At 39.0% G+C, this 23,989-nt stretch overlaps 3 protein-coding genes across 26 annotated transcripts; all 3 read left to right on the top strand.

Annotated features, from left to right (window-relative positions):
* Positions 1–3,286: 3,286 nt before the first annotated feature.
* On the top strand, positions 3,287–4,815 carry LOC135643578 (aquaporin PIP1-2-like). Its single transcript, XM_065160707.1, has 4 exons — positions 3,287–3,688; positions 3,774–4,069; positions 4,258–4,398; positions 4,503–4,815. The coding sequence occupies exons 1-4, from the start codon at positions 3,358–3,360 to the stop codon at positions 4,596–4,598; spliced, it is 864 nt and encodes a 287-aa protein (XP_065016779.1). The 5' UTR covers positions 3,287–3,357; the 3' UTR covers positions 4,599–4,815.
* A 561-nt stretch (positions 4,816–5,376) lies between these two features.
* On the top strand, positions 5,377–18,153 carry LOC135585799 (protein HESO1-like). 10 transcript variants are annotated; one of them, XM_065160697.1, is made up of 10 exons: positions 5,377–5,478; positions 6,633–6,661; positions 8,422–8,610; positions 11,747–11,923; positions 12,246–12,430; positions 12,701–12,796; positions 15,162–15,207; positions 16,565–16,671; positions 17,118–17,222; positions 17,305–18,153. In XM_065160697.1, exons 2-10 carry the CDS (start codon positions 6,643–6,645, stop codon positions 17,932–17,934), a joined length of 1,554 nt encoding a protein of 517 aa, XP_065016769.1. In that variant the 5' UTR covers positions 5,377–5,478; positions 6,633–6,642; the 3' UTR covers positions 17,935–18,153. The 10 variants fall into 10 exon arrangements, with proteins under 10 accessions (XP_065016769.1, XP_065016774.1, XP_065016772.1 ...); XM_065160696.1 differs by having other exon boundaries at positions 5,396–5,613; XM_065160698.1 differs by having other exon boundaries at positions 5,465–5,482.
* Positions 18,154–18,762: 609 nt separating this feature from the next.
* Positions 18,763–23,780, top strand: LOC103973533 (serine carboxypeptidase-like 51). Of its 15 annotated transcripts, none has more exons than XR_010498308.1 (13): positions 18,763–18,976; positions 19,075–19,169; positions 19,243–19,350; positions 19,420–19,663; positions 19,752–19,795; positions 19,870–19,937; positions 20,027–20,132; positions 20,205–20,398; positions 20,474–20,543; positions 20,628–20,678; positions 21,534–21,858; positions 22,247–22,299; positions 22,398–22,480. XR_010498308.1 is itself a non-coding variant. In XM_065160705.1 (13 exons), exons 1-13 carry the CDS (start codon positions 18,853–18,855, stop codon positions 23,457–23,459), a joined length of 1,386 nt encoding a protein of 461 aa, XP_065016777.1. In that variant the 5' UTR covers positions 18,764–18,852; the 3' UTR covers positions 23,460–23,780. The 15 variants fall into 15 exon arrangements, 4 of the variants coding, with proteins under 4 accessions (XP_065016777.1, XP_009386397.2, XP_009386398.2 ...); XR_010498310.1 differs by having other exon boundaries at positions 21,522–21,858; XR_010498309.1 differs by having other exon boundaries at positions 21,358–21,858.
* Positions 23,781–23,989: the final 209 nt, after the last annotated feature.

Raw genomic sequence — 23,989 nt, 5'->3', positions numbered from 1 at the left:
ATCTTTCAGCAGTATCAGTCGAGCTAATTTACCAGCCTGAGTAACAAAGAAAGGACCAAATGTCATCATATCATCCGTATAGAAAATATTAAATCAGGATCTAGGGTTTTAGCGCTGGGAAAAACCAGCCTCATCCGACCCAAAAAAAAGAATTAACTCGTCGTCCCTATGAATTGACTCCTCCGTCAATTTGACAAACAGGAAGCGGGCGTTGGGTCTCAAAGAGAGCGAGACTCATGGGCGGCGTAAAGGGAACGAGGGAAAGGAAAGAACGGACTCACAGCGAGGAGAGCGTGGTCTTGAGGACCGTAGTCGGCGGTGATGAGGAAGTAAGCGGCGGTGACGGTGCCGGCCATGGCGGTGCGCCGTATTAGTTTGTCCGTCCTCGGGTCCATCGCTATCGCCCTCTATATCTTCGCTTCCACAACACACGGAGCTTGCGAACTCAGTCCGATGACTCCGAGGAACACCCGAAGCACCTAATTGTCATAAAACAGTGCTGTTAACGGGTCGGATTTGTTTGGTATTCCAATATACTCATCCCTTTATATCGGATTCGAATCACGGATTAAAGTTGAGACACCTAAATAATTAATTGGATGATTGTCCGAGGAAATATATCTTTTAATTTCTTAAATGATATATTGTTTTTTTATGATTCTCAAACAGTCATCTCTTATTTTTAATGTTCTAAATATAGTCTTTCAAAAAACCATTATCTTTTTCACCCAAATCGAAATTTTTTTTTCATCAACTATTTATAGTGTTTTGTAGATTAATATTTATCATAAAATACTATACAGTATTTTAAAAATATTATTTAATGCTTAAAGAAATATTTTTATGTGCGTATATATATATATATATATATATATATATGCACACGTACACACGCGATTAAAGAAATAAGAAGTAGCGTGAAACTTGAATTGAGGCCTCACTGAAAAAACATTATTTTTGGTTATATCAAAAAACCTTTCTCTTTGTCCCAAAATGCCAAACCATTTTCTTTTGAAGACGGATGCACAACTGCATTTTGCAACTTGTTACAGATTTATACTAAATGAGACCCCTCCAAGAAATTGCTTTTAGCAAATACGTGCATCAAATTTTGCTTTAGAGAATGAAACACACAACTGATCGATAAAAAACGTCAGATCTGTAAAGCTCTTCGTTTTTCTTCTAATAATTAGAGCTACAATCTTTGCTCAGAAATCCTTTGCAGTTTTAAGAGATATCACACTGGAGACGACGCTCCAATCACTCATCGTCCTTTTTCAAGATTTCATCATTGCAAAGCCTGAAATATGGAGGGAAAAAAACTCTCATTTTATGATTGAAGGAGCAAAGATCAAAGTAAAAAACGAAAACGAGTGACGAAAACAAAATCGAAGAATTCATCAGTTGAGACGCAACGCGGCGAAAGAAAAACCTTTTCGTAATCGATGAAATAGAACCCTCGATCCGAAATCTCAGCCGTCTGCGGTGCCGATGGAAACCCTAGATTTTTGAGTGAGTGTCCAGGACTGTTCGGCGAGGGATATATCGAGGCAGAGAACGACTCAAAGCCATCCGACGCGGTATTTCGAGGAGAGAGATCTGTCTGATGAAGTCCATCAGGCAATGTTCCATCGTCCGATCGGTGAGAGTATTAGGCACAATGGCCGTCGACTAACACGGTGTCTACCCTCAACCTTAGCCTTACCCTCGAAGAGATCTTCATGTTCAAGAATTCTGATCCAAAAGGACGACCCTTAGCAGTCCGACCGAATCACCCCGGAGAACTGTCAGGGGTGACGTGCACTGCGCGGAACATGGGTCCCACGCTCACGAACACAAATTGGTGTCAGTTTTCTGCCTTTTTAGAATGAAAAATTTTTACGGGAGGATTTTCCTAGAAAATAATCCTATTTTAGGGTAATTTTTAAATCAATACTTTTCATTTTATTTTTTTTTCAAATAATATCTTTAATATAAAAGATCTAAAATACTCTTTAAAAAATTTTCCATCAAATTTTTATCCCCCCCCCTTTTTTTATCAGTTTTAAATTATAATTATGTTTTTACTTGGTTCGTTTATAGTAATTTTCAATGGTATTTTTATTAAGATACCGAAAATATTACTAAAAATATTATAAATTACATCATATTGTATATCTTTGATTATTATTGTTTGTCGACAATTATAACATTATTTTTTAATTTTGTAATTAGTATGATTGAGGTAAAAAATGTATCTTAATTATTTATGGTATCTTCAAGTATATTTTATGATATTTAATTGTGAAGGTCAAAATATCATAATAAATTAATTTTTAATTTTATTTAGGTTATTAGAAATATCTAATAGTTTCGAGTATGTTTTAATTCTATTTAACTTATTTACATTTTTTTTAAGTTGATATATTTTAATAATTTTATTATGATGATTAAAATATTGTGATAAATCAAATTTATTATAACAAGCCAAAATATTATAGTATGTGAAAAATTTTGAGGAATAATTTAAATATTTTTTTAATTAGGAATACTATGTAAGAAAAATCAAAAGAATGGTCCTACTTAAAAATATCTAAAATATAAGTATTTTTTTAAAAAAATCGCTCTTTTTACAAAGGTATTTCTAATTATATTGTAATTAAAACTTGAGCTTGTGTTTCTCGTGTTAATTTAACGAAACTGAATTTTGGTGACCGGATCCCGATGCATGCTCGGGTGATGTCCTCTTCTATGCGTTGTTACTTACAGTACCATATCACGCGCGGGCCCCACTCAAAGACGCTACCGCCGCGTGGATTTACTTTCGTCGAAGGGATAAGACGTGGCTGGCGGCTTCGGTCGGCCATGCGTCGGTTGATGACTGGTGAACGGTGGCTTCCGGTTGTGACCGCCAGTCGGGGCCGCGTCCGTCCCCGGTTGGTGTCTCGCCGGAGGCAGGTGAGCGGGTCCCCATCGACGTTGGGCGGTTGGAATTAAGTGCACAGTCTAATTAATTAAGCGCAAACCATATTAACATATTGTTAGTGCTTAGTCTCATCCAAATCCTCCTCTCCTTAATATGTGGCCAGGAAAACAGGAGCGGCTGTAAGAATTGGCAAGGAGTTACCTAACGTGTACTGATGTAGACATTTGCCACTCATTATTTGAGAGACCGCTATACTTTACTAAGCGGTCGGCTCAATGTGACGAACTGATTAGCGCACCAACCTTATCCCATTAGTTATTGTACGCAGAGAGATGTCAGCACTTCTATAAAAGCCCCAGCTTAGTCTTGATTGCTGGTCAGGCCACACAACATTTCTTTCCTGTGCTCATCATATAGTTCTAGAGTCCGGAGAAGAGTGTCCTCGGGGTAAGATGGAGGGGAGAGAGGAGGATGTGAGGGTGGGAGCAAACAAGTTCTCGGAGAGGCAGGCAATAGGGACAGCTGCCCAGAGTCAGGACAGGGACTACCAGGAGCCACCACCAGCTCCACTGTTTGAGCCAGCGGAGCTCAGCTCATGGTCCTTCTACAGGGCTGGCATAGCAGAATTCATGGCCACCTTCCTCTTCCTCTACATCAGCATCCTCACCGTCATGGGTGTGGTCAAGTCCAACACCAAGTGCTCCACCGTGGGCATCCAGGGGATTGCCTGGGCCTTTGGTGGCATGATCTTTATCTTGGTCTACTGCACCGCTGGGATCTCAGGTGAACAAACACATCCTCTGCTTGTTTCCTTCCTCACTTGTGATCACGGCAATATCTTCGACTGAGTTATGCTCTGGGCTTTCAGGTGGCCACATCAACCCGGCTGTGACCTTTGGGCTGCTCCTGGCCAGGAAGCTGTCCCTGACCAGGGCTCTGTTCTACATGGTGATGCAGTGTCTAGGTGCCATATGCGGTGCAGGCGTGGTGAAAGGGTTTAAGAAGGGGCTCTATGAGAACAATGGAGGTGGAGCGAATGTTGTGGCCCCTGGTTACACCAAGGGTGATGGCTTGGGTGCTGAGATTGTTGGCACCTTCATCCTGGTTTACACAGTCTTCTCTGCCACTGATGCCAAGAGGAGTGCTAGGGACTCTCATGTGCCTGTGAGTTTCCTTCCTGTTTTAGCAATATCTATTTGCTTGTTGCATTTCATATGCAACTTAGATTAATGAGCACTTGTGAGCAGCCAAATGACCTAACATGCATAAATATTTTGATCGACTTGCATGATCCACCATAGCTCCTTGTTTCTGTCCACTGTGGGGCTTATATCTTGTGGAGTTTCTTGCAGGTTCTTGCTCCCTTGCCTATTGGATTTGCAGTGTTCCTTGTTCACCTGGCCACCATCCCCATCACCGGCACTGGCATCAATCCTGCCAGAAGCCTTGGAGCTGCAATTGTTTATGACAAGAGCCATGCATGGAATGATCATGTAAGTCTACAAGGAAGTGATCAAACGATCTTTTTTTTTTTTGCTCCTTTCATAGCTATTGACTGGATCATGAACACTAAGCAATTCCTTTTCTCTCTCCTCAGTGGATTTTCTGGGTTGGACCATTCATTGGAGCTGCTCTTGCTGCTATGTACCAACAGATAGTTATCAGGGCAATCCCATTCAAGAGCAGGCCATGAGCTTTCTTAAAATTTCTTGGTCTCTGTCGTGTCTCCTTTATCTATCTTGTCTGTGGCTTTCCTCCGTTAAGAGTCTCTGTATTGCACCGCAATTGTTGCCTAGTGTGTATATTTAATGTCGCTATGTTGCTATATGGTGGTTCTCTGTATTGCAGCAAAATTGTTGCCTAATATGTATATTTAATAATGCTATGTTGCTACCTGTGTTTGAAGTTTATTTTCTAGCATTTTCTTTGACTACTTCTAGCATGAATAAATGCAAGTTGCTGTGGATGAGATGGTGCTTCAAAGTTTGATGATCACACCAGCAATTGGTTACTATCTCACCACTTCTGACCATATATAACAAAACAATGAAGCCAATGCCTTGACGCGTTAGCTAACCGGACAGAACCAGAAGACTGACCCACTCTTGCCGTATTATTCCATCCCCTATCTCTTTTTGCTTCCTCTGATCAGATATTTAGTTTTAGCACTTAATGAATAATTTCCTTTTTATTTTAATTAAAAAAAAGCCGATGGCTTGATGAACCGAATCTAGGCCGTGACCCGCAGCTTGAGCCGGACTAGCAACAGCCTAGCCCGTAACGCCGTTGACTACGAACCCGGTTCAGCTTACTGCCCCGTCGGGTTTGGGCCAACCTGCTTTTGATCCGCACTGGAGATTATATGCCGTAACCGGCCCGAACCGACTCTGGTGCACGACCAACTTCGCACCCAAGTCAGACCGGACCATAGTCGAACCACAACCTCAGCCCTGCTCTTGGTTTATCTCCTTTCCGTCTCTAAACGATCGACCGAGTCGTCTTCCCCCTCTCCTCTTCTGCCTCGGAGCAGCCCGTGCGCGTCTCATCGTTCTTCATCGCTCGTGAGGAGGCAGGCTGGTTCTTTACAGCCCTCTCCTTAGATTTCTTGTTCTCGCTTCCCTCCTTCCCTTCCCTCGTCTCCGTCGAGGGTCTCCCTTTGTTATATCTCCGGCACTTGGATCCGAGTTCTTGAACCCGCGCTCGTGGAGGTTCTTGACGTTGACCTATTCCCGTCGTGTGTCGTTCAAGATGCAGGATCGTGCTCTTTTCTTACCTTTTACCAAGAATTTCAACTCCGAGTTCTCCTTTCTCGCTTAGATGTGGTGCATTGGATTTCTCAATGTGATTCTTGGAGTTCTTTTATTTCCTTGTACCAAGAACCTCTACTTCGACTTCTCCTTTCTTGTTTAGCTGTGGCGATTTTTTATCTTTAATATGATTCTTGTCTCTTTTTCCCTTTTCCAATCTCTTAGTTATTTGAATCTGAATCTATGATTTATTTCTTGTGGAGCCTCTTGCTTGTTTCTATCGTTTCGTTCAAGAATTAGACTCTGATGCGTTCGATTCCTTCTACGTTTTGTTCTGTTCTTGTTTAGCTGCTGATACAGCGCTTAAAACCTCGATTTGCGTGCATATGAGGTGGATGCATGATTAATGTTTATTTTTCTTCTTCAGTCAGTTCATGGTGGTACTTAAAAGTCTGCAAAGCCTAAAAAAATTTATAGATGTTTTAGTAGACATAATAAAATGAGGAAAAGTCTCTAAGAGACATTTTGTGGCTCGGCTGCGGCACACGTCTAGTACGCCTGTCGTGTAATACTTAACGGAGGAAGTAAATAAAAAAATAATTAAACCATGGACTAATTGCAGAAACCAATCACATGAATTTATGCTTCTTAGACATCCAATTGGATTTTCGGTTTACACTTCTTTAAATTAGAGCATTTCATGTATTTTTGATATTTTAATGCTACATAATTAAATTGATGAGATTTTGAGACTTAGTGTGTCTATTTTTCTACGCTTGAAATTATTTGGCATGCAAGCAATTAGCATGTAACTTTGTATCAAAGGAACTAGTGGTCTTTTTTGACACATTAAAGAATGGGAACCTTTCCTCTTGAGGAATGGAGTGTTCATAAGCTGAACGAGCAAGCCTTCTAGTAATGCTTTTATTAGATGCCTTTGCTTTCTACATGCATGATGCTAGATTCTATCTTATTTGCAGGTTATGCGACATGAGCTTGGATGCCTCAGGTACTGCATTTATGACTTATATGCTCCTGTGTTGTCAATTATTTTGAGATAGGTCATTCTGTTTCTCGTACATTATTGCTTGTCCCACTTCAACTGGTGCTTTTACAATATCCTGGTTGCAAGTCGATGAGACCTTCAGTGTAGGCACGGATGAAAGCTTCCAGACAGGATGAACATGTGTGTTATGACTGTACAAATCTATTCAGACCTTTGGAGTTGAAATGCGAGAATCCACTCCTTTCTTTTTGTCACATAATTGGTAAATAATATAAATTGAACCAAAGATGATCTCATTTGTTAGCACACGCTTGTAGAATTTACCAGAGTCTCATGTCTGTTAAAGAATAAAAGAGGGAGAAAATCGAAGTAAGCAGGATTACCTAAGGGCTCTATTTAGCAGGTATTGACTTCTGTATGGGTGTCTTTTGACTGATCAGATATTGGACCATGTAGGGTTCTGTTGTTGAGCTTTAAAAAAGGGCTGTTGGGCTGTTGTAATAGTAGCTTTGTATGCTGTTTTATGACATGCAAGATAATGTTGTAGCTTACTGTTGGAATTTTTGTTAGCTGAAAAATTTTATTGGCCTGAATAATTAAAATTTGATTCTTTTGGGTTGAAGATAGAAAAGAACAGTTAAAAATTTAGATTGCGGAATTTAGGTAGTAGATTTCTATGAATGTTGTAAATCAATTTGCGTCAGAGAACATATGCAGTAAATTTAGGTTGTAGGTGTATGTAATACAAGAACACAGAGCGGAAGTTCAAAATATAAATGGTGATAGGGAGTTCAGAGTTCGGAATTCGTTCCATTTCCTTGGGATCTTGCTTATTAATTGAGCAATGGTCTGATTATAATGGTGCCTTTCACACCAGAAGTGGAAACATGAAATTGACTTTTGTTGCCATAAATTCAATAATAAATCCTTGAAAATTGAATATATAATCCCGTATATGTGTTTTACGATGGTACCATGGTTTGTTTAAAACGAGCCATTGAGACTGATGATAGTTGTGATTTGGTGAATGTACTTGGGTCCTACATAGTTGTCTTGCTCTACACTTGATAATTGGTATTATGTAGCTGTTTGATGCTATTTAACACTTGGAGTTGCTTACAGTTAAAATAATCCTATTCATTCATGAATTATTTGCATAATTAATTCAGTGGGTCCACTATATCTTTTGTTCTCAAGGTGCAGAATCCAATTCACTTCCCGATTAAATAATGCTTTTCAAAGCAAAACAAATACTTCTGAAGTGTCTTACCATACTAATGGTGTAAGATCATTTATGAATACTAATGAATACTTCTGAACTATCTTACCATGCAATGGTGCAACCTTGGATGAGCTTTGACGAGGAAACATGTCATTTGGCGATGATACCTTAGATTATCCAATTTTTATTGTTAAATATCCGTTGCTGGACCAATTAAAATTTTCTCGGTGAATATTAATCGATTGCCAGTTCTTTTTATGTTACAATAACTTTTTAATAACTACAGTTTTTGGAAGGCAACACTTTAAAATGTGTATAAAATATATTTCTATATTTTGCAATATTTTTATATTCTTTTAGGAATTATAGGTTATTGGAAGAAAAACAAGTTGTTGCACCAAAATTCAGTTGGAAATTAAAGCATTTGTAGTCTGTACTGATGTGCCTTTAGAATCTATTGCCAATTGTTTTGTTTGATTTCAGATATTAGATGTGGTGCCTTGGATATTATGTTAATACCTTAATCTTGTTCCCTCTTCAGCTTTGCTTAAGCATGCAGCAAAAGCAGAATTAAGGGAGTCGGAAAATATCTTGTTTGGTCCTCAAGTCTTTTCCACTCTTGACTCATTGCTTCTTGATATTCATGCAATGTTGCAACCAAGGCCAATTGATTATGAGCAACGAAGGCTCTTAATTGAAGAGTTTAATACTATGGCAGTTGATAGATTTGGTACTCTTGTGGTCCTTTATTTCTCATGTTTTTCTCTTTGTCTCGTACAAGTCATATCTGGATATATCTTGCATTTTTTAATTAATCAGTAGTTTTCTTGAGTTCCATTTGTTCAAAGATTGCTGTACAAAACTTCATTTTGCCTCAATGAGTTAATCAATGTTAAATGCTAAATTGAACTATCATTCTTTGAAATATGCTTAACATCGAAACACTTGTTTGTTTCTTAATTTTATATATCTTTAGACATGGTTCTGTAACAATAAGATTCCAACTAGATTTAATTATTTCTTTTATTAGTATTGTACAAAATACGAGAGATTTATCATGCTAAATATATATTTGTTGTGGTGTCTTGCAGACTTATGTTGGATTATTGTACTGGTCCAGGACTCGCTGGTATACTGGTTCACCATCAGTTCTGTCCTATGTCAACATGTTAAACAATCCTTAGCATCTTTTATTGATGTAAGGAAGTATATTGAACGATACTGAGCATGTATTTGTACTGTTAAGCAACCTTGTCATGGTGATGTAATTTTGTCCAAATTTATACCAGAACAATTAAAGAGAATATTGTTGCTAATTTTAGGGGGCTAAGGATCAATTTAGATAGTGTAGGGTGATATTGAACTACTACAATAACCAAACACTATCAAGCATGATTCTAAGTAATCTAGAATAGTTTTACACTTTTACTTGATAAGGTTCGCAGTTTTGGTTACTAGACCTGTGCTGATCCATGGTCGGACAAGTCCAAGCTGTTCTGATGTAGTGTGTGTTGGTCTGCTAGAATGTACAATGATACCATTAGGTGAGGGAGAGGAGGGGAGGAAGATGGAAGAGGAAGAAGGAAGAAGAGGAGGAACAAGAATGAAGTTGAACAAGGAAAGGGAGGAGGGAGAGGAGGCATATTGAAGTGGGTGGTGAGTGGTGGTCAATACATGAAGACATCTTCACGAGGAGTCATCCCGAACCATAGTTAAAAAAATATTACATACATACATATATGTGTGTCTTGTGTGTGTGTGTGTATGTACATATACATATGCATACACATATATACATGTATACGTATACATTTATATATACATATTCATGTATATATAATGAATTACTCCATTAACAAGATTTCAGTAGCAAAAATTAACTCTTTACCAAATGAAATGACCATGTAGAAAGAATCAATATTTGTAAATTTGGTGTAGTATTCACGAACAGGACAACAGTTGATGCTAATTTGGAGAACTGTTTTCCACAATTCATCAAGAAAATTTTATATTCTGCAGTAGAGCCATGAGAGATTCATTTTGAAGCAGCATATATGTTATGCTAATTAGATTAGAAATCATATTATTCAACGGTTGCTGGTGTAATTGGGCAACATTTTCCTTTGACCCACAAAGAAGTTCGTAATTGTTTTCATAAATGCTTGAAGAAGTTTATTTGGATCCATTATAATGCACATCTGCGGTTGTGTTGCCTAAAGATGGATAGATTGAGGAATAAGCTCAAATATTAAATCAGTTACAATAGTAAATAACCAATGAACTCTTCCACAAGGCTGGAGATCTCTTCCACAAGTTAGGAGATCCATCATATGCATCATGGTTCATTTTGAAGTAGATCAAGGATGAGAATGAGGCTTCTTGGTATAACAAGGGTCATAATTCAAATGTGAGGACATGGTTGGGTGTTTAACAGTTAATTCTCAATAGGTGCCACCGAGTCAATCTTCTTTATATTATGCGACAAGGGAATGGCTGCTCATCACATGAAGTTGATCCATTAGATGTTGGAGCAACAATTTCAGGATGAGATTTCTCCATCTGATTTTGGTTTGTATGTGGTAAAAAATAATGATAATGATTTTTGTTTTCCATGGTCGAGTCGGGTCGGAGCTCCTCATGGTTGAAGTCTCCCTATCGCCAGGACTTAAGGAGTTACAATAAAAAGTGGGCAACTGGTTGGACAGCTGCCTTACTAATAAGTTATCTTATATAGTGATTAAATTCCTGAATTTACAACTTGACTTGTATGTGTGATGTATGATTAATACATGTCTTATGTATCATGTGCTAACTTCATACATTTTCACAAGTTTCTTAGGTATGTGTTTCTGATATATGATGCCTTATAGGACTTAAAATGTGTTTTGATTCATTATTGAGGCAAAATAAAAGAAAATATAAAATGTATGATTCAATAGGGGGTCTAGGGGCGTATTGTGCCGGTTTGGCCGGAGTTTGGAATCAGCATTGACTGAGCTTTTAAGCATAGGTAGCAGCCCTTTTTAAACAATAGGAACTGTTAACTTACCTTTTTGAGAAGCGGGCCATGTGGACAGTCATCCAATAAGTTAACCCATCCTGATGATTGAGTTAGATTTTAAACTGGCAGCAGTTGATCAATTGTACCTATTTAAATCAAATTAAACAAATGCTTTGTAGCAAGGCTAACCAGATTTAAGGGCTGAACAACTTGTAGGATGACGCCATGATAAAGGTAGTAGGATGTTGTTTCAGGTTCAGGTACCACACGAGGAAGACAAAAGCAACACTTCACTAAATTTTGTATACATGTTGAGTATGCCTGAACTGCACAGAGAATAGGCTAGCTTGATATAATATATTGGATGAAAAAGTTGAAGCAAAAAAATTAAACATACTTATGGTCATGAATTTGATTTTAATTGGTTGATTTTGCTGTAGGAAAAAATATCAATAGACGGTCATATTTGTTATCAGAAGGTGCTTGATATATTATGGATTTGCATGGAAGTTGGATGTATTAGATGTTAGATGATGATACCATGTATCTCTGAGTATCTGTTATAAAGCACATTGTTGTCTTGCTTATTAGAAGGGCTTGATCTACTGGTTGTCATTGCATGGGGCATGTATTTCAATCACAGTTCTTTTACAGATTTAACTTTGAGTTGCATGCATACAATACAAATGCTTCAAAACATGTTTTTTTTTTTTCTTTTTTTGTCTATATGTGTAAGTTTCATCTTCCAAGGAACTGCCATATTGCAAGTTATTTCTTTTTCTCATCTTTTCTCATATTGAAGTTCAGTATTTTGTACTGAATTGACATGGTTCTCGGTTTTCTTGCTTTTGATGCTTTTATTCAGGTAATAATGGTGGCTTCCCAACTGTTGAGGCATTTGGATCTTTTGTTATGGACTTATTTACCTCTAGCAGTGATCTGGATCTGTCTGTTAACTTCAGTAATAACATGAATAACTTCCCTCGTAAGGAGAAGATTTCTGTTCTTGGGAAGCTTTCCAAAGTCTTGTATGGTCATCAAAGTAGGCTTCAGTTTTTATCTGTTTCTATATGTTGTGGCTTTGGTATACTTGTTTTCTTTGTTTAGAATTCTCTTAATCTACCAAAACACAAAGAAATGTTATGGATGAAATGTTGGTAAAATTTCTTATTATGTTCCATTTTATTTGATGCTACCTTGGATAGGAATTGTTTGGAGTAGATTTGGGGCCAATGTGAATTCATTTTAATTATTGTGCTTTATGATGTTCATATGTAATATATAGGAAATCAAATTGTCACCACCCATTGTTCTTGTACATTATGCATCAAAATAGTCTCTAACTCGTCCTTCTAAATGTATAGGGAAAGGACATGTCACTGGAGTCTTGCCAATTATGGGAGCTAGAGTTCCAGTTTTGAAGGTTGTAGACTGTAGAACTGGAGTTGAATGTGATATTTCAGTTGAAAACAAGGATGGTATTTCAAGATCCTTGATTTTTAGATTTGTCTCTTCAATTGATGAAAGGTTTCGGATATTGTGTTATCTGGTAACATTTTCTATTTGTCCTTCATTAGTGATTATGTTAGAATTCTTGATTTTAGGTTTCATTGATTGTGTTGGATATGTTCTTGATTATTTAGCTAACATCAATAAATTTCTTAATTGTGCTTCTTGCTATACTTCTCTCACCATGTGTTTTGGCTTTTGAGAGAAGGGTATGAAGTTGTTTTGATTTCATAGTAGTTGTGTAGAATATTTAGACAAGACACACTTAAATATATTGTTGACTATGTAGCTGATATATGCTCTCTTGCAGATGAAGGCTTGGGCAAAAGCACATGACATTAACAGCTCAAAAGACCGCACTATGAACTCTTTATCCATCATAGCGTTAGTTGCTTTTCATTTACAGGTGATTGTGCATAATGTCATGGTTTCATATGATTGTTATTTTTATGCTATATAAATTGACATCATAGTTGATGCGATGCTAATACTTGGCTCCTCCATCTTATTCAAACATCAAGTTTTTAGGTTAACACTAAGGTTATTCGGCTATGATGACAGCAATTTTAGTTCTAGGTTATGCAAACATATTTTGGTACTCTTCGTGCAGTTTGAGGCTTGTGGTCCCACCCAGTGACCCCTTCTTTATCTACTTCTCTTCCTCTCCTTTCTCTCATTCTGTAACTCATATATTTGCAGTCACCTAAGTGAAGAAAAAAGGTTCATTTCTTATGGTAGAGTGCATTGTTTCATGTAAATAATGATAGGCTTTAACATGTATCATATGATTTTTAGCAAGATTTGATGCACCGAAACATACCGCTCAGCATGAGCGGTACATACCAGTTCGATAGAGGACTGGCACGGGCGATATGTCGAGATATCCCAATGTATCATGTGTTGGTTTGCTCGGTACAACTTAGTATAGTTTGGTACGTACCGTACCAACAACTGCTTGGTACGCTGGTATGGACCGGTAATACGAACCATGATTTTTAGTATTTTGTTGGATTTGACATGATTAAAAATTTTTTTTTAGAAGATCGTAATTGGATTTGTGATGCTTTATAAATATGAGTTTTGGACAGTTAAGGAACAACATATATAAAAAGTTTGTGATGTTGAATTGAGAATATTGATGTGGATGTATGGGCACTAGGAAAGATAGAAAATATTTTCATTCATAAACAATTAGATGTATTCTGATAAAAGAAAAAAAAGAGGAAGAATCGTTTAAATTGATATGAACATGTGCTAAAAAGATATGAAGATACTATAGTAAAAAATATGAAACGATTACTAAAGTGCCAAGAGAGGTAGAGTGAGACCTAAAAGAACTTTACAGGAAATGATAATTAAGAATACAACTTTCTACATATCTTAATGACATCAGAAGTTCCATGTAGTCATCCCAAATAGTTGAGATGTTATGACTCTGTTGGGACGTTATGACGTTGTTATTAATGTTGTTGAACTCAACTAGATGCAACATGTATGTTGTTTCTATTATTATAAGGACCACAAGACACATAATATCAAATATCAAATCTGATTATTGTTTAAGATCCATTTGAAAAACTATTATATACCTAATGAATTTGTTAGTGTCACATTGTTTTCCTCCATTCTTTTTCTGAGTATCTTACAGTCGGAACTCATGAAGACACTATCATTTTAAGTTTCTTGGAATTTGTAGGCCAAGTCAAACAACCTTCATTCTTTTTCAGGAATATCATCTTACAAAGTTAGATTTTCATCGAAGTAATATATCAGTCAAATGATAGCGGGAAAGGTCTTCTGTAACCTCCCCAAGCTTCACCTCCAGCATCTCACAACTGCTTCGGTAGCAGTCTTTACTATTTTCTATTTTGATACTTTCGGCTAAGGATTTTAATTTCGAATAACACCGCCCGTATTAGCCTGGCTACGGCCTAGGTGCGTCGAGGGAGAAGACGCTCGAAGAAGAGGGAAAATCGGGAGAACCTCGACGCTTTCCGATCTTATCACTGTTTTTCACATTATCTAGTTTTGTCACTAATGCTTATAAGTTAATAATATGTATCTAATATAGTGCAGCTGATACCTTGTGCCTTATTTACACCAAGGAAGAAACTTCTAACATACTAAAGAACTTGTTATTTGGTGATTTATATTCTGATTCTACCCAACTCAAATGCTGCTTCGGATGCATTTGTGCAAGGAAGACAGAAAGACATGGATTGTGACAAAGGGAGAGCATGATGAACATGATGATCTATTTGGTTTAGTGAGGATTTGGCTAAACGATATGTTTTTTTTTAAAATATGACTAAGGTGATCATTCATTACCACATTGTGGATATATTGATGGATTCCAACTTTATGTTTAACAAGTCTACATATGTTAGTGAAACATAAATGAAATGTACACGAATGTGATTTTCATGTTGTTTTTTCTGTTACTGCCCAACCTTAGTTATTGAGTTTCTTTAGGAAAAAAAATGCATTTCTCTAGCATTGCTTCTCATGCCTATATCAAATGGTTCACTACTATTTTTTACTTTTTAATTTAATTTTAACCCATTGCTGTGTTCGTTGGCCATTGGCATGATAAGCAGTGTGGTTCAGATCTGAAATGTTGGTGAGGCAATCATCACCATTTTGTATCCTTGTTTGTGCCTGCATGTTGTGTACTCTATTGAATTCCTTGTTATGCTCAGGCTGTAATCTTATGTAGAGTTGTTTGCTGCAAACTAACACAATTTTCATAATGTATTATTTCTGCAGCACAGACCCGGAATCCTCCTATTCTTCCTCCTTTCTGTGCATTGTTAAAAGGTATCGGTCCTTTAGATTTGTTCTGAAAGCTTAGGAATTCTTCTCACAGCTTGGAGATTATTGTGGTGCTATGTGGAGACAGTTTTCTTTGTTATCCATTATTGATTTCACTTTACCTAGTCCTACTATTTGCATGTATACTTACAAGGTTTATTGTGAGAATTTCTGGATAATGAGGTAGTTAAACTGGAAAGATAATATACAAACATCAATGTGAAATTATAGCAAGACAAACTACCACTGAAAGTAGTTTGGTTTTGTGGTCTTTGAAATTATAGTCTATGATACATAAAGAAGCTGGAGCTATTAATTTGTTAAGAGGCTTTAGCCATTTGTCTAAGTTAAGCCTATACAAACATCTCATTATTCAGTAAAGTGAACAGCCGCTTGTTTGTCCATGGTGCTCCACATATAGCATTCTTTTCCTCCAGAGTTCAATGTTCGCATTTTATTTATGCTATGCTAGATTTACTGACCAATTAATTTTGTTTTACCTGAAGGCTTACTAAATATGTCTCTATCTAAATAACAGATTGAGTCTTTTAGTCAGTAGAACTTTTTTTCAAATTGTTGATGTGTATTCTACAGATACAAGGAAAAAGAAAATGAGGCCATTAAAAGGCCAATGTCCTTTTTTAAGCTACTGAATAGATTCTGCGGAGTTATCTAGTATTTACTTGAGCTATGGTTATTAGGTATACAAGGTCTATATGGAACCATAGATGATATTAAGACAGTCTTGCTGAGGTGGATGGGATAGGTTTGGTTGTTGCAGATAAATCTTGAAGAATGTTTTATGAAGTTGGTTGGATTCCAATTGTTTAGCTACTGTATCGTATAAAGTACTTATACTTGCAATAATGAATCTAGCACATTGTGATGGATTATTTCAGTCGGTGTTACCAGTCTATAATTTTTCCTCCATGACTAACACAGTCTTGGTTGATGTGATGTAAAACATCCATATAGTTGTCATTGAAGTTTTAGAATCTTAGTCCAATGCTAATTTCAACATCTTCTCAACCAACCAGTATGGTACCAGCATACTGTGCGGTGCACCATTGTGTGATACCAAAAAAGAAAAGAGTGAACACCAATTAATAATAGTAAGCTATCTCGTCTGATATTGGTCCTTGTTTGACCGGTATTTATCAGTCTGACCTGTATGAGGACCGTAGTTCCTGTATCAAAGTTGCATAAGAAGCAGGAGAAAAATGATGATTTTGTTGCAAAGATTGGTGGCTTCAATAGTTACTTGAGCCCTTTGTTCTTTTCATGCTAGCTAAATTAGACTATTTTACATGCTACTAAATGACTTTCTTGTAGTTTGAATTCCTCAACTTTTTCTTTTCTACAGATGGGACAGATATGTTAAGTATAGAGCACAGAGTTGCTGGATTCAAGAACTTTGGTATAAGAAATCGAGAATCTGTAGCTGAATTATTTGTGTCTCTATTGAGGAAGGTGAGTTTTTTTCTTTCAATTGTATCCAGATGAAATGGACATTAAATCAGCTGTTAACTGAAGAGCTCTGATTAGCTTATACAAATGAACATTAAATCATATAATCCAGTCCATGTAATAAATAGTCAGTTGTGATTAGCTTGCATAAAGTAATTGACATATATTTGAGTAGGAATTGGAGGCTTTACATTTATTCTCCTTTGTATTTGCTTGCTACTCATTATAATTGAGCAAATATTTACTTGGATATTGTTTAGATCACTGAAAGGGCGATTTCTATTATTTATCAATTGCTACTAATCTTTAAATTACATGGTTCAACAACAATTGTCAATGCTAAAGCTTCCCATTCACATTTTTGGGAAGTTTTGAAAAGTACATACAGACAGCACTAGCTAATTGGTAACTTTGCCGGATTTTTGTTTTTTCCTCTTCTTCTGTTGTAGTTGTTATCAGTTATGCATTTGTGGGGGCATGGTCTCTGTGCCAGTACCTGCGAAGGATCATGGATTTGTAAGAAGCAATGGGCATCTGGAGTTGGCAACATGAACGTAAGTTGCTTTGAAGTGATTCCTCAACAATGTTGATGTACGTGGGGCATGTATAAATTTCTTTTTTTTTTTCCTCTTCCAGGTGGAAGATTTTCTGGACCGGTCCGAAAATTTTGCAAGATCGGTCGGGGAAGCTGGGATGCAGAAGATCTATGAATGCATTCGACGTTCTCTCAGTGATCTATCACGTTTTGCAATGCGTCAGATTGATGCACTGGAGTTAAAGGAACTTATTTTCAAATCAGTTGATGATCTGAATGCACCAAAGAAAGGTGTTCACAAAGAAGTAGTGCAACATAAGAGGAGATACCCCTTCCATGATGCTGGTACTTCAGTTAAGCCTATGACCTCGAAGAGGCCAAGGTACCTGGAACCTATGCGAGCTCCAGACCATGCTCGCTATCAGACTCCAAATCCCTTGGCTGCACTTCAATCACAGGCTACTAGTTATGGAATACACAGGCCAGGTCTCATCTTTGGTTCCCCTCAACCAGCTTTCACGCCATACCACCATCACCGACAACGTCCGGTTGCTTCTCTCGGAGCTGGTTATGGGTCACCTCCCCTACAACAACACCCATTTGCTTCTCAACGAGGTTATGGATCATATCATCAGCCAGTCCTCCCCGGTCCTCCTTACATCCGTCATTCGCAGCAGCGTGACCAACAGGATCAAGACTACCTGTTTCCTGGCCGTGGTTCATCAAAATGAGAGCCATGGCCATAAATTGCATCTTCATCCTTGATGGGCTAGATCAACGCATGTTGTCCAACAAATGTATTCCTTGTTTTCTTTAAAGGACGAAGAAAGAAGAAGCAGTCAGAGGCTGGTTCGCCGGAGTGATTATTCTGTAAGCTCTATTGTGAGGCTTAGGTTTGACCTATACCAACCAGTTAAATGGTAATTTATATGTTTTTTGTGTTGTTTCCATTTTTTTTTGTTTTTGTTTTCTTTCATCAACAAGTTTGGTGATCCAAATCAACTGGCCACTGTGGTGAACAATAGTAAACATCAGCCTTCCATTGTTCTCATTTTCTTTTCGTTTTTTTTTTGTTTGTTCCTATTAAATTACAGGGAATTCGAAATTTAAGCGGCTCATAATTTCGAGTGAATCTGATGGCTTGCGCTGTTTTCGGGGAACTGAAAAGGTTCTCAAATGTTTTTTGTTGGTTATTATTCTTAGAGAAAAGTTTACTTGGTGATAGTGAATTCATAATAATCGTAAACGAGTGAGTCGGTGGGTAATAATAAAATAATAAATAAAACCCAAAAGAATAATTCATGTCTTGTTAGTGTTTATCTAAACATCATTTCATTAATGATTGCTGCCATCTAACCAAATATTTATATTTGCAGTAAAAATTCCTCGGGGTGGCGTGGTGAGTTTAAAAAAAACACACAAAGGCAATCCTCCGTCCCAACTCCCGGAGGGACGTGCACACTTTTCCCGCACCACACGCCTTCTACCTGCATTAAGTTTCCCCGTGCCCTTCTACCGCTGCCTTACCTGTGTGCATCCCATACCCCCCTCCCCCTCCCACCACCCCCCCACCCCCCCCCAATTCCCTCTGTCCATCTCACATCGCCCAGCCCTGTGTCTCCCCCTGCCCTTCCTTTCCTTCCTCCCTCATGCCAATCTCTCCCCTCCTCCTCCTCCCCCTCCTCTTCTCTTCTTCTCTCTCTCTTCTCCTGGTCGATGCCGCCCGCACCGCCGATGGATCCGAGGAGTGGGGTTACGTCCAAGTCCGACCGAGTAATCCTTCTATCTCCGCCTCCCAACCCAGGCGCGTCAGTCTCCTACCTCATCTCACCCTATGGAGCTTAAGTAATGCTACTCGTTTGCATGCGCAGGAGCGCACATGTTCTGGTGGCTTTACCGGAGCCCGCAACGAGTCGACAACGGTTCCGCTCCATGGCCGACCGTGCTGTGGTTGCAGGGAGGACCTGTAAGCCTCTTCTCAACCACCCCTGCTTCGTGATGCCAACTCTGCTTCTTACGTTCGGTTTGCATTACGCAAGGGCGGCTCGGGCGTCGGGATCGGTAACTTCCAGGAGATTGGGCCCGTGGATGCCAATCTACAGCCTCGGAGTACGACATGGCTGCAGAAGGCCGACCTTCTCTTTGTGGTGAGCCTCCCGTCATTCCCAACGATCATTGAGCTGCTGTGACTTCCATCGGATCCTTGGGAATCGCAGGACAATCCGGTGGGCACGGGATACAGTTTTGTGGAGGACGAGAGCCTCTTCGTGAAGAGTGATTGGGAGGCAGCCGCGGATCTGACCACCCTTCTGAAGAATCTCTACCATGAGCAGGCGTCGTCATGGCAGAACAGCCCACTGTTCATCGTGGCAGAGTCTTACGGAGGAAAGTTCGCCGTGACCGCAGGCTTGTCGATCGCCCAAGCCATCAGGGCTGGAGAATTGAAGCTCAACCTCGGAGGTACCTCTCTCACTCTCTCATCCTCCTCCACCTTCCCTGAAAGATCAGGACAGATCCGATCTGTGATCGAGTTGATGTGTGCAAGCAGGTGTTGCATTGGGAGATAGCTGGATCTCACCTGAAGATTTCGTGGCAAGTTTTCTCAGCTTTCTACGACCATTTTGGATGCCATTCATGATCTGCTTCTCGTAACTTCACGCATGCAGCTATCGTGGGCGCCTCTGCTTCTCGATCTCTCAAGAATTGACATCATAGATGCAGAGAAATCAAGCATGTAGTCTCTCTCTCTCTCTCTCTCTCTAGCCATCAGAATTGCCTACCTGCGGCAGAAACCATCTAATTCTGGCGTGTATCACATATCAGCATGGCCGAGAAGATCAGAGAAGAGATAAAGAAGGAGCAGTACGGTGATGCCACGAACTCATGGGGCGAGCTGGAGGAGTTCATTGTCACAAGCAGTAACGATGTCGTAAGTAGTCTTCAATCCCGAAATCACGGAGATCAGTTCATTCTAATCACTACTACTCAAACACATTTCCAGGATTTCTACAACTTCTTGTTGGATTCTGGGAGCGATCCAGTTTCACTGACAGCAGCAGCTGAAGCATCGCAGAAGCTATCATTGAAGATGTACCCGACCTACCTGAGCTCAAAGGCTTCCACCTCTCCTGACATTTCAGGTCTCATGAATGGTTTGATCAAGGAAAAGCTGAAGATCATTCCAAAGAATGTTAGGTATGTCATTTCATTTTACGATCGATTCCGAGGAAAACAGACAATCAATTCTCTTGGACTAAGTTTGCTGAACAGCTGGGGAGGGCAATCTGGCCTCGTCTTTGATTCACTCTCGAATGATTTCATGAAGCCAAGAATCAATGAGGTAGCCTTATTATACCATTAAACTAGATTCTGCGGCAACTACACAGATTAATCATGTTCCTTTGCATGCTAACTACTGCTACAGGTTGATGAGCTCCTTTCCCTGGGAATCAATGTCACCATCTATAATGGACAGGTATGGATGCATAACACGCCATTTCCTCGTTACATTTTGGTGTTCACTTAGTGATCCTAAAAACAAAAAAGCTCAACCTGGTCTACTTGGATTCAACTTGAAATGCTGATATCCATTGAACCCTCCAGTTGCTGTAATGGGGCCAATTAGAGGTGGATAGAAACACACTGATGTGGTTAAACATAGTTCTAGCTACTTTTTTGTGGGCCGAACAAAGTGAATGCCTTTTGTGTTCCCTGCATGCTTCTGGTTGTCATCTTCTACTGGAACTCTTCTGTTTGGCCAATTTCGTAGGGGATGATTCCAACTTGAACAAAACCAAATGTGGCCGACATAGGTTGCAGGTTAAACACTGGTTGAGATGTACCAGGTCGAAGACCACTCATTAATTACCAGAGAGAAAGATTATTAGAGTGAAATATTGACGTAGGCATGTTGAAAGAAGACCTCTAAATACTGTGGTCAAACAAAACAAGTTAGAGAGAGGTCTAAGAAGATTTTACATGATCTTCTACTGGTACCAAACCATACGAACAGCACAACTAAGTTTACAGCATGTCAAGCTACGTTTAGCAGTTTGTCCTGAAGAACACTGAAATCTGATGATGTTGTTTAGGGGGGGAAGTACAATGTCTTGATTGACCAATTTATGAAGCTCTCTTTGTTTCTTTCTCTGCAGAAGAGACACTCTACACACACATGAATTTGTCGGTTGCGCAAATAAGATACAATCTGTTTTGGAGTAAGCTAAAAGATGTAGTGAATGTGGCTGGCTGGCTGGCTGGCTGGTACTCTTTTTCTTCTTAACATAAGGTATCGGTATTTTCTTGTCCTGTACCGTAGCCATGAATGCAGGGCCGTAGTTCAACATCATCAGATGCATAGAGAACAAGCAACCTTAGGTCAAGCGCAAGAGAAATTGTAATAGCCGAAGAAAGATGGAGAGAGACAAGGCGGGCGGAAGACAACCTCTTCTGGTTTTTTGTGCTTGCCAAAGACACTAGTGCTCGACATAGACGTGGAACTTGTAATAGGAATCCTCACCACGAAGGAAGGAAGGAAGGAAGGAAGGAAGGGGTACACCCTCTTCCCTTTGGTTATAAAAAAGGTAAGGATGAGTACATCAACCAACCCTATCCAGATTCTACGTCGACGGACTCCTCCCACGGAAGGAAGGAAGGTAAGGGGGTACGTACACCCTTTGGTATGATTATAATAGAAACTAACCCCGAGTTTATTGATTGATGAGTAAGAATTCTCAACAGTAGTATCCAACAGCAATTCATGGGTCCCACAAATTGGACTTTGTTCAATGATTCAAATCAAAATGATATGTCACTAGTACTGAAGTTAGGTCAACTGTAGTCATCTTTTTTCTTTTTTTCCATCTATAAAAATAAAAAATAAAAAAAAGTCCATGAAAAGCAATCTGTATCTGTTAATTTTGTCAATATCAAACCAGCCTTATTTTTCCAAGAAGAAGAAGAAGAAGAAGAAGAAGAAGAAAAAGAAACTGTAATATTTTCTTGTGACTGATGTATGTTGGTGGGTTCTTCCTCTTTGTGAAGGTTGATCTGATTTGTGCAACCAAGGGCACTGAAGCATGGGTTCAGAAGCTCAAGTGAGCATCCTAAACCACTTGTAATCCTTCCTCTTTTCTCCGATGATTTCCACCTGGAAAAATGTATACCTTATTTTTATTTTTTTCTTGTTGTTCAGATGGGATGGGCTGAAGAACTTTAACAGCATGGATAGAAAGCCTATATACTGCAGCAGCGAGGAAGTGGGAGTCACCAAAGGCTTCCTTAAATCTTATCAGAACTTGCACTTCTACTGGATCCTCGGAGCAGGGCATTTTGTGAGTGTTCTTCATTCATCATCACCATTTTTATATGCTAGGAATAGTTAGTTCCTAGTTGAAAACAACAACAACAACAACAACAACAATCACTGAAGAAAGGAGAAAAAAGAAAAAAAAGTCTTACTGTAGAAATCACAAGGGTTGGTATTTTGATGTGCACCAAAAATATTACCATCCATGAAAGCAAAACAAGATCAGGAGAAACATTATAGATTGATTTATAGATCTTCACTTTACAACATGTTGGCCTCTTCTCGTGATGTAACTGAGACCACACCTACTTTCACCTCAGAGTGAGCATATAAACGTGTTTGACAGCACTTATCAATCACCGAAATTGCAAGATCAATGCATTTAGGAATGAACCAAAAGGATGCATATTTTGTGTCCAGAAGAAAAAGAGTAGGCATCCATGAGGAAGCACACCATGAACGATCACCACCATGTCTCCGAAGAAAACAGTCCAAGATCTTTTGTACTGGTCTCTGCAATCTGCATGTATCATTTTCTGCTGTGCTGGCCTTTGGCCTTGGCCTTTCTTCTTGGTCGCTCGTGGTAATCTTCCACTCGACCATGGTGTCCCCGGCTGCAAGTCGGATGCTTTATCTTAGAAAGGCATCTTGTTCTGATCTTTAAGGCTGAGCAGTCGGTCGGTGAATTCGACGTTCACACTCTCTAACATGTGAGACCGATCACTTCCTACAATTGTTGGGAGTGGGAAGTTCGTCGAGGAGGAACAGCATGCAAGGACAGACCACAACTTTTTCCTGAGTACACCTTGGAAACGATGCTGAGATCATTTTAACCATTGAAACAGTGGTGAGACCTCTACTTTTGTGCAGGTGCCGGTGGACCAGCCTTGTGTTTCACTGAAGATGATTGCCGACATCACCCGGTCTCCTCCTGCTGGTCCTTCCTAGAAACGGGAACAGCTTTCCCCGACTTGCCGATGGACACACAATAACAGTATTTATGGCTTGGAGAAAGTTCTTTCCATCTGCATCTTACTGGGTGTTTTTGGATGAGAGAAGGTGAGACGAGGGCAGCTCGAATGACATCATTCATGTTGTGGTGGTGGGTTTCAGGCTGTACATTTAGGACACAGGTCAAAGGGAAATGGTGGTGGTAGGTCCCATCCATCACTGGTCCCAGAGTGATAGATAGTATTAAAGGGACTGCACTGTGACACCACAATTGTCATGAACATTTCTTTCTTCGAGAGTGCCTTATGATTCCTCCTATCCATTGCAAGAAAAATCTGAAATGTTTTTAGTGTCAATATTACTTACCAGGGGTTGGTTGGGTATATGGTTTTTAACCAGTGGTCCTAAATTGCATCACCAGATGATTCATAGTGCATACAGTCTCTCTTGTTTATGATTGGCTGCCCAAAATCGAGTATACAATACATACATATAAAGGATCCATTTAATTTGGAAGTTTGTGATTT

Source organism: Musa acuminata, chromosome BXJ3-7, assembly GCF_036884655.1.
Source record: "Musa acuminata AAA Group cultivar baxijiao chromosome BXJ3-7, Cavendish_Baxijiao_AAA, whole genome shotgun sequence".
Classification (NCBI taxonomy): domain Eukaryota; kingdom Viridiplantae; phylum Streptophyta; class Magnoliopsida; order Zingiberales; family Musaceae; genus Musa; species Musa acuminata.
This window is presented reverse-complemented; position numbering and strand designations above follow the sequence as displayed.

What these genes read in the sequence shown, in the direction of transcription:
- LOC135643578 (XM_065160707.1), top strand. Translation starts at nt 3,358, where the DNA reads ATGGAGGGGAGAGAGGAGGATGTGAGGGTGGGAGCAAACAAGTTCTCG. An exon ending in CTGCACCGCTGGGATCTCAG is followed by an intron (nt 3,689 to 3,773) that starts GTGAACAAACAC and finishes CTGGGCTTTCAG; the next exon opens with GTGGCCACATCAACCCGGCT. An exon ending in CTAGGGACTCTCATGTGCCT is followed by an intron (nt 4,070 to 4,257) that starts GTGAGTTTCCTT and finishes AGTTTCTTGCAG; the next exon opens with GTTCTTGCTCCCTTGCCTAT.
- LOC135585799 (XM_065160695.1), top strand. Translation starts at nt 6,571, where the DNA reads ATGCTTTTATTAGATGCCTTTGCTTTCTACATGCATGATGCTAGATTC. An exon ending in AGTCTTGTATGGTCATCAAA is followed by an intron (nt 11,924 to 12,245) that starts GTAGGCTTCAGT and finishes CTAAATGTATAG; the next exon opens with GGAAAGGACATGTCACTGGA. An exon ending in TTCGGATATTGTGTTATCTG is followed by an intron (nt 12,431 to 12,700) that starts GTAACATTTTCT and finishes GCTCTCTTGCAG; the next exon opens with ATGAAGGCTTGGGCAAAAGC.
- LOC103973533 (XM_009388122.3), top strand. Translation starts at nt 18,853, where the DNA reads ATGCCAATCTCTCCCCTCCTCCTCCTCCCCCTCCTCTTCTCTTCTTCT. An exon ending in GCATGGGTTCAGAAGCTCAA is followed by an intron (nt 22,300 to 22,397) that starts GTGAGCATCCTA and finishes CTTGTTGTTCAG; the next exon opens with ATGGGATGGGCTGAAGAACT. An exon ending in TCCTCGGAGCAGGGCATTTT is followed by an intron (nt 22,537 to 23,381) that starts GTGAGTGTTCTT and finishes ACTTTTGTGCAG; the next exon opens with GTGCCGGTGGACCAGCCTTG.